At 44.8% G+C, this 15,687-nt stretch overlaps 1 protein-coding gene across 2 annotated transcripts in view; it reads right to left on the reverse strand.

Moving 5' to 3' along the window:
* Positions 1-15,687, reverse strand: part of slc12a2 (solute carrier family 12 member 2) — a 69,636-nt gene that overhangs the window by 17,478 nt on the left and 36,471 nt on the right. For both annotated transcript variants that reach the window (XM_075455226.1, XM_075455225.1), the window contains exons 9-17: positions 14,529-14,613; positions 14,280-14,437; positions 14,097-14,204; positions 13,830-13,953; positions 13,454-13,555; positions 10,853-11,008; positions 9,319-9,418; positions 8,501-8,612; positions 5,619-5,759 (exon numbers count right to left, since the gene is read on the reverse strand). In XM_075455226.1, the coding sequence (XP_075311341.1) occupies positions 5,619-5,759; positions 8,501-8,612; positions 9,319-9,418; positions 10,853-11,008; positions 13,454-13,555; positions 13,830-13,953; positions 14,097-14,204; positions 14,280-14,437; positions 14,529-14,613 (1,086 nt within the window). The remainder of the gene's footprint in view (positions 1-5,618; positions 5,760-8,500; positions 8,613-9,318; positions 9,419-10,852; positions 11,009-13,453; positions 13,556-13,829; positions 13,954-14,096; positions 14,205-14,279; positions 14,438-14,528; positions 14,614-15,687) is intronic.

Consider the following 15,687-nt stretch of genomic DNA (forward strand, 5'->3'; position numbering starts at 1 on the left):
GTAGTTCATAATGTCACCGAAATAAAGAAGAAATTAAAATTATGTATTGATGTGAAAATGGCTTAAAAAAAAAAAAAAAAAAAAACGTCTCGCCATGGCCAGGCGCTCGATGACTGCAACTAAAGCCGTGCAATCAGCTGTTGCCTCATCATGATGGCTCTGTGATGGGGCGGTCCATGAGGGGGGTCCTCTGGCACCACACCTTCTGGTCTGCCTGGGCTGGTTCAGGTGGAGATCCTCGTTCATGGCAATATTGTGCAAAACGCAGCATGCCTTCTCTGGGCTATAGAGCAGTTTGCCCCCCGCTGTATGGAGTCACGCCCACCTGGCCTTCAGCTCAGTGCGCTCCACCACAGCTCGGGGGCTTTGATGCGTATATGTGTGCAGTCTTTTGCTCCGATTATGTTTGGCAGTCCAGCCACGGCATGAAAGTCCCTCTTAATTTGTACTTGTTGGACAGCGGTGTATGGGAATCTGATGTACCATGGGTGATAAACTGGGACACCCCCGATCTGTCTCCAAACTCCCTCTGAAAGGTTCCAGTGGCCAAAAATCCAAGGGTGGAGAGGACCTGGACGTGTGGTGGAATTGGGTTTGATCGGCGTGTTTCTCTCTGGAGTTGTGGCTCCAGCAAGCTGCATATCTGCAGCAGCACAGTCCTTGGGAATCTTAATCGTGATGTCAGCCATTCGTCTGTCTCCACACACTCTCTTCCAAGAGCCTGACGCACTAAGGCATCCAAAAGTAGCAAGTCAGCCGCTGGTTACGCTTCCCATTGACCTTGTTATATACAGTCAAATTAACCTTCAATTAGTGCATAATTTAAAGCTGCAGTCTGCAACTATTTTTCAAGCATAATGCCTGGAACTGTCTGGGGATTCTGAAAGTAGTACATTAAATACCCCAATACAAAAAAAAAAATGAGTTCTTTAGGTCCCCTATATGTCCCGCTAGGTCCCTCCAAAGCCAGCAGGTTTGTTTACAAAATTGCAGACCGGACCGGTAAAAGGTAACCAATCAGGTTACGAGCTGGGCTCTGCTGCCTGTCAATCACCGAGTGTGCACGCGCGATACAAGGTAGGCTCGTCCCCACGCTTATTTATCTGGATTATTGAACTTCATTACGGGCTAGTCTACTTACTGTGTCTTCCATGATCGCAAATGACAGGTGAGTTGATGAATGAGGAGTCGTGTAGGCGCATCTGGCGTGCACGTCTACGTGCACGAGTTCTCATGTGTTTTGAAGGGGCGGGACAGGAAGTTGAATAACTTTTTATTTTTCGGTTAAAAAATAAGCATTTCTTGCATTTTGCAACTACGGAGGTCACCGTTTTCAACTTCAAGCGTTCTGATAGATCATGTAAACTCTTAAAATGCCAAAAAGTAGGACTTTACATATGACAACAACAAATCTTGCAGACTGCAGCTTTAAGCCAAACAGAATAATGTCAGCAACATTATGGGGTATAATGTATAGATTTATTTATGATATCTTCAAAGTAATTAAATATACAATCCATTAGTCAAGCAAACTTGATTGGAATAACAGCGGACTATTTTACGTGACTCCTACGACAGGTCTGGATCACTGTAAATTCTGTTCGTACCTGAAAGAAAACGTAAAATACAAAAAAATTCTCTTAAAATCACTCGTACGCACGACTTAAGAACAAATCTGTTTGTACAAACAGTTTTTGCATGAGGCCCAATGTCTTCTACAAGCTCTGGGTGTGATCTAATTTTCTATTACATCCCAATTCTTTGTGCCATGAGGCTCAAGTGTTATCCAAAAGCTAGTGACGATGAGCCACAATGCCATATAGACAAATTATGATTCTTCCCTCCACGCACCCAGTTTAGATCCAAAAGTTTTTTGGTTTTTTTATTTATACCTTAAATCCTCGGAACAGTTCGGTGCTCACCTCATCTTTAGAGAAGCATTCATGAACAGAGAAGAGAGGGCTCTATCTTATGTCTTTCTTAATTTGCAAGCAATAAATTCACACGCTTGTTAGTAAAGCACATAGTAACCAGGAACCTCTGGGCTTCTCTGATATTAGCCGCTTTTGGACAGAGCCGTCCTAAGAACGCAGTTATCAGAACTGTCCTACTCGAATTTCATTCTGATAACTGTCCTTCCCCAGCGGAACTGTTTCAGTCTGCATTTGCACATGAGTCAGGACCAGGTCGGGACTGATGCGCCGCGCGCAGCCGTCTGCGTCAGTGACGTGTTAGCGGCTAATGACAGCACAATGAACAACGACACACAGCAGGAAGTCATCAAAGCAACATTGAGCACCGATTCTGGAGTGTACCGCAGACCATCATTCTGATACCAAAACAGGCCACAAATCTCTAGTCAAATTATCAGCAGATACGGACACTGCTTATGCAAACACTTCCAGACAATTGAGCCACTCCCACTGTGGTCCAGCACCACCTCAAAGTAGTACATTGTTCCATCAGTCCTCATTTACTCGACTGCAATCATTAACCTCATCACTCTGTAAAGCTAATTGGATTCGACAAACAACAGGTCTGACCATTTGTTAAAGGAAATCAGTAAACTCCTTTTAAAAAGGATTCTGTACATTAATGACATGTTTTAACTCTTCTGAGGCCTATGAGCAGAGAGTTACATAGTCAACACGTTACAACTGTGGGTCTTTCTATGAGATTTATTGAGAATGATGACTGAATTGCTGTCGACATAATTTATAAACCGCAGTGAAAACTGTGTCACTTAAGAGTTTGTATTTCTTAACACAAACACAGAGCACAGTGAGACAATATTTCTAGCTGTAAATACTTGCTGGTACTCCAGGACAACGTCACAAGAGCTTTGATTAAAGGCCTGTGGAAGTCCACTAATTTAGAACAGTCTCAATTAGTCTGAAAAGTTCTGTGCTTGGACCGATTCTTTTCACTTTATACATGCTTCCATTAGGTAACATTATTAGACAGCATGGCATAAATTTCCATTGCTATGCTGATGATACTCAGCAGTACTTATCTATAAAACCAGATGAACCCAATAGGTTGGTCAGACTACAAGCATGTCTTAAAGACATAAAGACCTGGATGACTCAGAACTGTCTGCTGCTAAATTCAGACAAAACTGAAGTCGTTATCTTTGGACCTGAGCGCTTCAGGGAGAAATTGTCTAGCTATATAGTTACTCTAGATGGTATTTCCTTGGCTTCTAGTTCTACAGTGAGGAACCTTGGAGTTATTTTTGACCAGAATTTATCATTTGACTTGCATATAAAACAGGTTTCTAGGCCTGCCTTCTTTCACCTTCGTAATATTGTTAAAATCAGGAACATCTTGTCTCAGAGTGATGCAGAAAAACTAATTCATGCATTTGTTACTTCAGGATTGGACTACTGTAATTCTTTATTATTGGGCTGTCCCACATATTCTCTGAAAAGCCTCCAGCTGATCCAAAATGCTGCCGCCAGAGTTCTGATGAGAACTAACAGCAGAGATCATATTTCTCCAGTTTTAGCTTCTCTTCATTGGCTCCCTGTTAAATTCAGAATAGAATTTAAGATTCTTCTCCTCACATATAAAGCTCTTAATGACCGAGCTCCATCATATCTTAAAGATCTCATTGTAAGATATTTTCCTAACAGAGCACTTCGTTCCCAAACTGCAGGTTTACTTGAGGTTCCCAGAGTTTCTAAAAGTAGAATGGGAGGCAGAGCCTTCAGTTATCAGGCCCTAGGGGTGGGCGATATGGAAAAAATGTTGTATCACGATTTTTTTGCATAAAATCACGATTTCAATTTTTTATCACGATCTTCCATCCAAAAAAAAAGAAAAAAAAGAAAGACCAATTACAGTAGAGTTAAGTCGACGTGCTGAACCACAGAAGAGCTAAGGAGTAAAAGAAAGAATTTGGCAATCAACACATTGTAATTCAACTGTAAGCCAATTCAAGATGAAAAATAATGATTAAATTAATGACATCTGACACAGTGAGAGTGAAGCAACCGGAACTAGAAAAACGAACCACTGATGACGACTTGACTCCACCTGTTAGAAAGCCCATGTTGTTTAGTTATTTTCAGTTAAATACATTAATTACCTCCGCCAAGGAGGTTATGTGATCGCCCGAGTCTGTTGGTTGTCTGTCTGGATGTTTGTCTGTTCGTGCTGCAATTTTGCGACCTGCCACAAGGTGGCGCGACCTGGCGGAGGTCTGCACTCTCTGAGTGCATTTCTAGTTTATATAGTGTTTTACGGTGAGTTTTCATACGTCCAACGTTCGTGAACGCACCATAGACGTTCCGATGTTCCTGAATGTACCGCACCTGTGCTTGAGACGATGTAGCTGTAAAGTTTCGTTTCTCCTCCCGATGCAGCAGTGAACAGCTTGTAATTTTCCCTTTGCTGTTTTCACCTAACATTAGCCTGTACACCCTGGGTTTATTGTGTGTAAATGCCAAATAAATCCACCACAAACTGGACATCTGTATCCGTGTCTTTTAACAGGGACACACACCATACACCAGCATTAAAAAAAAAAAAAAAAAAAGAAAAAAAAAAAAATCATTGCGCTGATTGGCAAAGGCGATCTATACGGTTTCTCTAATTTGGTAGATCGCCTGCGATTCTCCACTCTTCCTCGCCAGTCACGATTTTATATCGTCAGATCGCGCACCCCTATCAGGCCCCTCTCTGTGGAACCAGCTGCCAGTTTGGGAGGCAGAGCCTTCAGTTATCAGGCCCCTCTCTGTGGAACCAGCTGCCAGTTTGGGAGACAGGGCCTTCAGTTATCAGGCCCCTCTCTGTGGAACCACCTGCCAGTTTGGGAGGCAGATCCTTCAGTTATCAGGCCCCTCTCTGTGGAACCAGCTGCCAGTTTGGGAGGCAGATCCTTCAGTTATCAGGCCCCTCTCTGTGGAACCAGCTGCCAGTTTGGGAGGCAGAGCCTTCAGTTATCAGGCCCCTCTCTGAGGAACCAGCTGCCAGTTTGGCTTCAGGAAGCAGACACCCTTTCCACTTTTAAGACCAGGCTTAAAACTTTCCTTTCTGATAAAGCTTATAGTTAGGGATGGCTCAGGTGATCCTGAAACATCCCATGGTTAAGCTGCTATAGGCCCAGACTGCTGGGGGGCCTCATCTGTCACACCTTTCCCCTCTTTACTCTCTTTATGTATATGTGACATTATTGTGGTCAGTAACTCGTGTTTCCCTGTTCCAACAGATATCCTTTGAATGGTGTTAAAGTGCCGCCGTCTTCTCAAACCCCAGCTGGTGGAGGCGGATGGCCACCCTTCCTGGTTCTGGTTCTGCCAGAGGTTTCTTCCTGTTAAAAGGGAGTCGTTTCTCTCCACAGTCGCCTCAGGCACGCTCAGGTTTGGAGATTGGACTAAAGACAAGTTTCGGTGCAATCTGTTGGTTTCCTTAGCTAGGAAATTGTTTTTGAATTGGCTCTGTATGAATGAATTGGACTCATTTTGAATTTAATTACTTGGATTATAATTACAATGAATTGGGCTCTAATTGGCTTGAATTGGACTGTATTATTTAAACTTAATTGAGTTGAATGTGCGTACAACAATTAACTTTTTGTATTGTCTGCCGTTTGTTTGCTGTTCACTGTTTCCTACCTGCAGCAGGTACTGAGAGCCTTGTCTCAGGTCCTCAGCAAACACTGGTGTATAGAAGGCCTTGGTCTCGTTCTTCATCAGCCAGCGTTGATACCGGGCCTGGTCTGTTGCAAGGTCTTTGAAGTTTGGCCTTCTGTAGCCCTATTGGAGGGGCAACCATACATTCATCAGTATTGGATAAATGCACCTTTATCCAATATATAAAGATCGAATTATGTGACAATTCATCCTCTTTCAATTCTTATGTATTACGTATTCTTCACACATTCTGCTGTAGATCTGAGATGTAGCTCTTGGGTTTCTGACCTTGGGGTGACCTTTAACCTTTAACATGCTAACTGAGGCCTGCAGAGTCTGAGATGTAGCTCTTGGGTTTCTGACCTTGGGGTGACCTTTAACCTTTAACATGCTGACTGAGGCCTACAGAGTTTGAGATGTAGCTCTTGGGTTTCTGACATTGGGGTGACCTTTAACCTTTAACATGCTGACTGAGGCCCGCAGAGTCTGAGATGTAGCTCTTGGGTTTCTGACCTTGGGGTGACCTTTAACCTTTAACATGCTAACTGAGGCCTGCAGAGTCTGAGATGTAGCTCTTGGGTTTCTGACCTTGGGGTGACCTTTAACCTTTAACATGCCTAACTGAGGCCTGCAGAGTCTGAGATGTAGCTCTTGGGTTTCTGACCTTGGGGTGACCTTTAACCTTTAACATGCTAACTGAGGCCTGCAGAGTCTGAGATGTAGCTCTTGGGTTTCTGACCTTGGGGTGACCTTTAACCTTTAACATGCTAACTGAGGCCTGCAGAGTCTGAGATGTAGCTCTTGGGTTTCTGACCTTGGGGTGACCTTTAACCTTTAACATGCTAACTGAGGCCTGCAGAGTCTGAGATGTAGCTCTTGGGTTTCTGACCTTGGGGTGACCTTTAACCTGCCTAACTGAGGCCTGCAGAGTCTGAGATGTAGCTCTTGGGTTTCTGACCTTGGGGTGACCTTTAACCTTTAACATGCTAACTGAGGCCTGCATAATCTGAGATGTAGCTCTTGGGTTTCTGACCTTGGGGTGACCTTTAACCTTTAACATGCTAACTGAGGCCTGCAGAGTCTGAGATGTAGCTCTTGGGTTTCTGACCTTGGGGTGACCTTTAACCTTTAACATGCCTAACTGAGGCCTGCAGAGTCTGAGATGTGGCTCTTGGGTTTCTGACCTTGGGGTGACCTTTAACCTTTAACATGCTGACTGAGGCCTGCAGGTCTGAGATGTAGCTCTTGGGTTTCTGACCTTGGGGTGACCTTTAACCTTCAACATGCTAACTGAGGCCTGCAGGGTCTGAGATGTAGCTCTTGGGTTTCTGACCTTGGGGTGACCTTGCTGGGACGTCCACTCCTGGGCAGATTGACAGCTGTCCTGAATGTTTTCCACCTGTGAATAATCTTTCTCTCTGTAGAATGATGGACTCCAGATAGTTTGGTAATGGCCTTATAACCCTTCCCATGTGTATGGGCAGCAGCAGCTGCTTCTCTGAGATCATTGCTGATGTCTTTCCTCCTTGGCATCGTGCTAACACACACCTGAATGCTGCAGAACTTCTGCTTTTATAGAGGTGCTCACACTGACTGATGATCAGTTAATCAGAGCTCCTGGCTGCCTCTTAGCTCCTGTGGATGCAGGAACATGTGCCATTTTAAGAGCTGGTAAAAGCCAGATGATTTTTTCTTTAATATGTCCTGAAAGATTAAACGTTGGAATTCTAAGTATCTTTTGCTTTGGAACCTCTGACAGGCAGTTACTGGTTCCACCAGCCTGCCTGGCCTTTATCGTTAGTGGTTGTTTGTTTCTTTATACTCTCCTACATTTCAAATTAGTCTCTGAGAAAAAGCGCTCACCCTGGAACTGCTTCTGCCCCCAGTTTCCCCATTACCATGTTCTGGTTCATGGAGGTTTGAGTTGTTTTCAATAATAATGTTAAATATAGTGAAATTAATAGTCAAACCGACTTGACTCAGTATTTCTTTATTAAGAAAGGCTGAACAAAGGCTGCCCTTCAGCCAGGAAACTGTAATGCCATTAGCTGGGAATGTTTACAGCAGTTAACTTGGGTCCAGCTCATTTTCAGTCCCAATGGAAGCAACACCATCAGGCAGGAGGGCAGATCAGAGGCCACTTGTGGAGGACGACATGTTCCGAAGAGCCAAAGAACTGCTGCCAGAGAACTGCACAGAGCCTACATTCATCCACTCAATGCGGCCTTTCGATTGGGAAACATTTATGCCCAGCAGGGGATTTGGAAAGGCTTTTTACTCTGCACATACATGGGTGGAACAAACATATTAACCCCTGATGTTCACAGTGCACACTCCAAAATAGAGTTGAACCTCAATAGGGCAAAATGGGTTGGAACATTTTTGGTCAATCAGCATCCACAGAACACACTGTATCCAATGTTCATTCCAGCTACTTTGTACTGAAGAAGTCAGAATTAGGAGGACCAGAAAGAATGGTCTTCATTTTCTTGATTGAATGCAACAGGACTCACTGAGAACTTGTAACGGATGTAGCATCATGTGCCAGAAAGCTCCCATCTGACAGCATGAATCTGAGTGTGAGGAGTTCTGACATGATGAGGGACACTGACTTTTAATCAGTTTACACAAACATCCTGCTGACAGGCTTGATTAATGTCCACTATGTGACATGGACTCAACATTCTGCAGGACTAAGTCTGTGGAAAGGCTTTTCCCAACATCTGCCCATTTGTGACACATACATGACACTTTCCTAAAAACAATAATTGCCTGAGCTGGTTTCATCACTGCTGCAGTTCAGCACAATGTGTGGATTTTAAGCCAGAAGAGTCAGAACAACAGCAACAACAGAGTCTGCTCACCGTGCGGACATGCCCACAGATCATCAGGCCTACGTTCTTGGTGAAGGAGTGGACCAGATCCAACAGGGCAGGACGAGAGTTGGGGTAACCAATCATCACCAAACACTGGGGTCTAGGAGACAGACCCCCGAGAAAACATCAGCATGTCATCATCCGTTCGTTTAATGGACACACACACACACACACACACACACACACACACACACACAAACACACAAAGAACAGAGTAGCACACATCAAAGCAAATATTTGAAGAACAGGGATGTAATGGGAGGAGACAAGAAGGAGCTCAGAGGAGCACGAGTCATTCCGAGAGCACCATCAGATGCTTTTTAATCCTCTCCTTGGTTTGGTGCCATGGGAACAGCCCAACGACACATGGTCACTAATCAGTCCTGACAAACAACGCTGAGCTACAGTCTGTGCAAGGCGTCAGAATGCACACACTCAACATGTGAAGACGTAGTACTGCGGTTTATTCACACAAATCCAAAGTTATTTCTGTTTTATTGGACCAGATGTGACTTTGTCTACATTTCCCATATCCCTGGATACCTTTGATCCCGACTGTAAAGGAACATTCTGTAATTGTGACTTCAACCATACTACCGTCACAACTCGATTATTTTTGGATGATAAAAACTTTCACTGAGAGCAAGTGGACTCTGCGTTCCGATCTAAATCAGGAGCGTTTCGTTTGACATGAAGACAATTGTTGCCGTGAGTTGATGACGTGTTCTCACACCAGCCTGATCCCGAGGGGGAGATGACACATCAAAAAGCTCCACACATGCAAACACAGGAATGCTGTTTGGTACCTGAAGTTCTTGATGTGGTCCTCCACTCCACTGAGGTGCAGCGTGTGGGTCAGGGCCTGGTGGTAGGTCAGGGCCTGGGTGGATGAACCCCAGTTCACATCTGGACGGGAGGACGCATGCAGGCAGAAACACACGGTGGAGTTAGCATGTGTGTTTATGGATTAGTCTGCTGAGCCAAAGGCCACCTGACCCATGTCGTGTTGGAGTCCATGAAAAAACCTGCTCTGTGTGCGTAGCTGCATGTCAAACTGAGTGAACGCACGTGTGTGTTCCGAGCTGCAAGGCAAGCTTTGTGCTCACAAAGGTGTTGAGAAAATACTCTCCACTACTTTTTTAAAGAACAAACATTTAAATTAATTTAACACAACAGCCACAACATTAAAAGCACTGACAGGGGAAGTGAGCAACTCCACTCCTTTTGTTACAGTTCACCTTAAACGTTTTAACAGCACTTCCCTACAGTAGCAGCATCCCCCAACAGGACAGCAGAGCACCTCACAAAAAGTTCTTCTAAAGGGACACGAGTCTGAGGCCTCCACCCAGCCTCCAAACTGCCAGATACCAAGGAGATGGGCTCGGATGGATCCGTGGAAAGCAAACCCAGACAACAAACACCTCACCCCTCAATCAACAAGACTACATGACAACTGCCGCTCACTTCAATCATTTCCAGACTCGAATAAAACCGCAGCCTCATCTGACAGAATCACCATTAAAGTAGCTCAAAGAGCACGTCTGTGCAGTGAACTCAGCTGGCCTACTGCACGTTTGCTTTAAGCAGGTCTCTCTCTTGGGACTGAAAGCCAGTGTCTCCCTCAGTGGGTCTACATGGTGAGATTAATTGGATTATAGCTATAGTTGGGTTCTGCTCCTTATTTGAGAATTGGTAATTCTCCTTGGATATTTGGCGGTGAATGAATGGGATCAGAGATCAGAGGTGTCTACATGAACTTAATAACTCAGTCTGACTAATTTAGCCAATAATCCGATCATTTCAATGACATGTAACCCACTGACTGATTACTGGTGTAAATGAGGGTTAAACATTATCGAAATATCGACATGTTTTCCCACAGAGAAAGTTAGAAGCAACAGTATGTCTCAAACATTTCATCACACAGCGTTGGACACAGATGCTCCGCCTGTGCACGTATACTGGGACAAACGAGAATGGTCCAATTAACTGGCCAACTCGAGTCAACTGTGCATGCAAATGGAGTTTGAAGCAGAAAAATTAGTCCATGCATATTACTTACAGGCTGACCTACTGTCATTTCTCATCAAGGTGACCAAATGACTCTGAATGACCCAAAAATGCTGCAGCTGGAGTTTGAAATGAATTTGCAAGGCTGATTGTGAAGTCTGATGCATTTCTTGCCGTTTTGTTTGTGTTGTGTGTTGTCTGCATGCACAGCAGCAGGGAGCAGGTTAGTGCGGCAGAGATCAGAGGTATCTGACAGCTCAGTGTGATGATGGAACGGGTCAGACCGAGTCTGAAGGCGCCTCATCAACTCATCAGAGCATTCCCACTCACCTGGCTTTTTATAGCTGACGTAGATATACAGCCCCATGACGATGACGTTAGTGAGGAGGGCCGCACCCCAGTTGATGACGAACATCACCACACAGCACAGCACGGCTCCAGCCAGTGAAACCCACATGTTGTAGTATTTGAAGCTGGGCCGCCAACCTGCAGCATAAATGAAAAACAGTCACAAAACAGCACATTTCAAAAGTCCAACACACAGGAGGCTACTCTCATACCTTACAGCAGCATGGTGTTTGCTGAATTGATATTGATGGTAAAGGAAGGAAATGCACTTACTGTTAAAGTTCAGTATAAGTTTGAGTAACATTAGGGGTTGAACTCTAGAAATGATGAGATGACACAGCGGCCCTCCACCTTTTCATCATTAACCTGGCTCACAGTTCAGTAAATGCTGCTGTTAAAGGCCATGTTAACACTGGAGCTGGAAGTGTGCTTGGGTTACACAATGGAAGTTAGAAGCCGACTAGTCTGGAGAGCAGTTATACCAGCTACCGGGGACCACATTATTCACCGAGTAGCACAGAAACTACACTAGTGGGAGTTTAGTGATGGACATAGTTGCTGTTTGAAGTTACACAATGACAGAGTCTGAAACAAACCACAGGACCTAAACGGTACACCGACTGCGGAGTTCCTCTTGGTCCCATGTAGGGATTTTACGTGTCCCAGAGAAGGGGGACAAATTGGCCCTGAAGAGGCCACAGCATCACATGGGGCTTATAGCGTGTGGTGGCAGAGGCTGCTTGCTTCTAAATGAGTCCTGTACCATTTAAGTCCATATGACCTGCTGGAGATATGAGAATCAGACAGAATCTGTACCTGCTGCTCTGCTAGAGGTTGGGGATCGAAGGGGAGAACAAAAAGCACAACTTTAACTTTCATCAGTTTATACTTCAAGTATTACTCAACCAACATGAATAAGTCTGAATGGAGGACTATTCTCTCACGGAACACTCGCAGTGTCTATAGTTGCACATGCAGGGGGTCATTTGTCCCTTTTTGAGACATGGGTGTCAGAGAGCTGCATTTCCACTCAGTGGAAGGAAATGTTGGGATCCAGTAGCTTCCAAAGGATCTCTGCTGATCACAAGCTTGTGCTTTGAAGCAGGACAAAGTGCAACACAGAAAAACATCCAAACAGAACTTGTGCCGTCACTGAGCGGTGCTGGTCCGATGAGGGGGACGCGCTTGTTCTGCTCCGTTCATGTCAAAGTGACAGTCGGGAGGATCAGAACCAAGTTTCCTGGAGGAGTCTTGTCAAAGGTGTCCAGTTCCCCGGTGCTGGGGCTCAGGTATCATCTCTACTTTATGGTGTAATGTGCAATCATGGAAAACTGCTGAGCGTCACACTGGCACAGCAGAATCTGCTCCAAAGATTGGACCCTTTTAAAGCGCTCATGGATCTCTGCATCTCAATCCAACTGATCTATGCAGACTCCGATCGTATCCCTCTGTGGTAACAGATTCAGTGGTGAAAAGGCTCCTTTCTTTGCTGGAAGTCTGCTGTTTGACTGAGTTGGAAGCACCAGCAGACCTGTGAACTCGTGGATTCTGCTGAAAGCTTCTCCCTAATGTAGCTGACCATTGGAGAAACATTTTTACTCTCATTTCCTTTTCTTTGTTTCAAGGACAGATATTTAGGTACTTTATGTTAAACAGGCCCTCCACACGTAGGTGTTGCATGGCCACACTGGATATTAAACAAACTGAGTCAGCGGCTCAGCTGAGGAAGAACACTACAATTCCAACTGTCCGACTCAAAACTGCACACGGTCATTGGCTTGTGGTTACACCAAAGATGACCTTAGATTCAGCAAAACAAGAACAAGGTTGGAAAATACAGGAAGAATGGCATGTTTCTGCAGATGGGACCCACATGGATCACTTTCCTGAGAGGGCTTCAAGTTCAGATTCAACACAAGAGTCAAAGTCGATATTAAGAGAATTTTCTGGAAGTCTTTGCACACGGAACACATAACTTTCCTCTTATCGCTTTGCTAAGCAAACACAAAGATCGTAATGATTAATCATTCTGATCTCTGTGTTTTATTATGGAGAACACCCTCCTTTTAACAAAGTGAATGCTTTGAGTATCCTAAAAACCGCTGACATGATAGTGATGCTGGAAAGCTGAAAAACAGGAGTAAGCTGTGCTTCTGATCATTTTGCAGGCCATTCTGTTCAGATGACTCGCTGATGATGGAACGTGTGATTAGCTGGTGTTGGAAAACTGGGCTGTTTCCATAGAATGACAGTTCCCTGAGAAGGCCCTGGAGTCTGACAGCTGTATGGAACAGAGTTTGGGTACAGGGACTGCAGACCGTGTCCTGCTGCTTCACCAAAGCTGCAATTCAACCGCAAAACCTTTTGTAAGAGACCAGCAGTCTTTGACAGCTCTGAGCCAATCCCATCTCAGTCCTGTCTCTGTGGTGCTGTGGTCCAGTAAAGGACAGGATCCAGTCACTGCATTATAGGCCCGTCTCAGGAGTCTAAAACTCTGCCTGCTTGCTTATATGATGGTCTTTAGTTCTGTATCCAACATGTTTCACAGCTTATTTTTAACACTTTACTGCATCTTGATCTTACCTGGTGAGTTAGCCAGTGAAGCGTGGAACACAGAGAAGTTGATCAAGGCATAGGATGCCAAGAAAAAGTTGGAGATGATGGGTGCAATCACGTTCAACTCGGCTGCAGGTCAGAAAAGCCAAACAGTAAAGTTAGAAGAGGTCACAACTGAATCTCACACTGGGACTCCCGTCACAGTTCCTCTTAGGTCCCATAATTCTATTCTCTGACAACATTTTTACTGTCACACAACAAATAAAGCTCAATTTCTCAATAAAGCTCTCCTTCATAGGGTCATTAGGTTCTGCCCCCGGCCTTTTTTCATGAAGAAAAGAATCGATCCCATTCAGAACAAAGGTTCCTTCAAAGTGTGAAAGTGAGCCATGTCCAGCCGTACCAATGAGGATGAAGGCCAGAGCGATGACGAAGGTCAGGATGTAGCCACGGAGGGGCTCGTTGTTCTTGCCATAGCCTTTGGCAAACATTCCTAAGCCAGGGTAGATGTTGTCCTTACACAGAGCCTGAAGAAAGGGACAAAGTCATCTCATCTCATTAGTGTTGTAGCTGGTTGGTACAAAAAACTAAATACCATGCAAACTTAAACGGACTGCCTTAGAATGTCTATTAGTGGGATTAATGTGTAAATATTTGGGATGGTTCTCACCTGGAAAACTTTAGGAGCACTCACTAAGGAGGCCAGAGCTGAGGATAGAGTGGCAGAAAAGATTCCAGCTGAGATGATGGGCCCAAAGCCTGAAACCAGGCTCATCACCTGAATGGGGAAAGACATGTAAGGTGAGCTGTTCCCCTAACAACAGTGGTATTCCAAGCTGCTGCTGCCTCATACCTGGAAGTCATTATGGAGTCCATATTTACAGCTTCCATCACTCTTGCAGGTAGAAAAGTCGAAGCCAAACTTGCAGGCAGCATCAGTGCAGTTAGCTGCGAACTGAGAGCTGAGTGTGTCATTCATATTTCCACTGGCATCTCTGACAATACAGGAGCCTGGAGTCACAAAGGTGGGACACAGCGTTATTCATATCAAATAAGTGACATCAGGTTGGAGAAATGCAAACACACAAAAACATTACTGCACCTGTTGAAACAGCCACCCCCAGATAGACTATTCCTGTGATCACTATGGCCAGAAGGGTGCCTTTAGGAATGGCCATTTGTGGGTCCTGCACATAAACATCACAACGACTTAAGACCACAAGCAATCTGAAGCTACACATCCTGCAATCCTCCATAAAATGGGGCTTTTACAAGCTGTCATCAATCCTCTGCACAGCATTTCAAACTCTTTTAATAATAATAATAATACATAGGTTTTATATAGCGCTTTTCCAAATGCTCAAAGACGCTTTACATAAGGAACAAACAGAAAGCATAGACAAAAAAAAAAAAAAAAAAAAAAAAAAAAAAAAAAAAACAAGACATTATAAACAAGAGAAAAACACTGTTACAGACTTTAGGCACATGGGGGGGGGGGGGGGGGGGGGAGAGGAACATTTTATCAGGTGTTGTAGGTGATTTTGAACAGGTGGGTTTTGAGCTGGCTTTTGAATGAGGGGAGTGTATCGGAGTTCCGGATGGTGGGGGGCAGGGAGTTCCAAAGGGTAGGGGCAGCGATGGAGAACGCTCTGTCCCCAAGGGTGCAGTACTTGGTCTTGGTGATGGGAGTGAGGAGGTTTGCATCAGAGGAGCGGAGATGTCGAGTGGGGGAGTAGGGGTGGAGGAGGTTTGTGAGGTATGGAGGTGCAAGGTTATTGAGGGCTTTGTAGGTGATGAGAAGGATCTTGAAGTTGATTCGCTGTTTTATTGGAAGCCAGTGAAGTTGTTGAAGGATGGGAGTGATGTGTTCTCTGGAGGGGGAGTGAGTGAGCAGTCGGGCAGCTGAGTTTTGGACATATTGCAGTTTTTGAAGAGCAGAGGAGGGGAGGCCATACAGGATGCTATTGCAATAGTCGAGTCTGGAGGTGATGAAGGCATGGACAAGTGTTTCGGCAGCTGAGGGGGAGAGAGTAGGGCGAAGGCGTGCAATGTTGCGAAGGTGGAAGAAGGCTATTTTAGTAACCTGGTTTATGTGGGATTTGAAGGAGAGTGTGGGGTCCATGATGATGCCGAGATTTCTGACCAGGGGGGAGGGAGTGACGGAGTGACCATCAATGCAGAGTGAGAAATGCTGGGAGGTGGGGAGGGTGGATTTTGGGCCAAAAATTATAATTTCAGTTTTATTGCTGTTGAGTTTGAGG

This window comes from Odontesthes bonariensis, chromosome 22 (assembly GCF_027942865.1).
Source record: "Odontesthes bonariensis isolate fOdoBon6 chromosome 22, fOdoBon6.hap1, whole genome shotgun sequence".
Lineage (NCBI taxonomy): Eukaryota > Metazoa > Chordata > Actinopteri > Atheriniformes > Atherinopsidae > Odontesthes > Odontesthes bonariensis.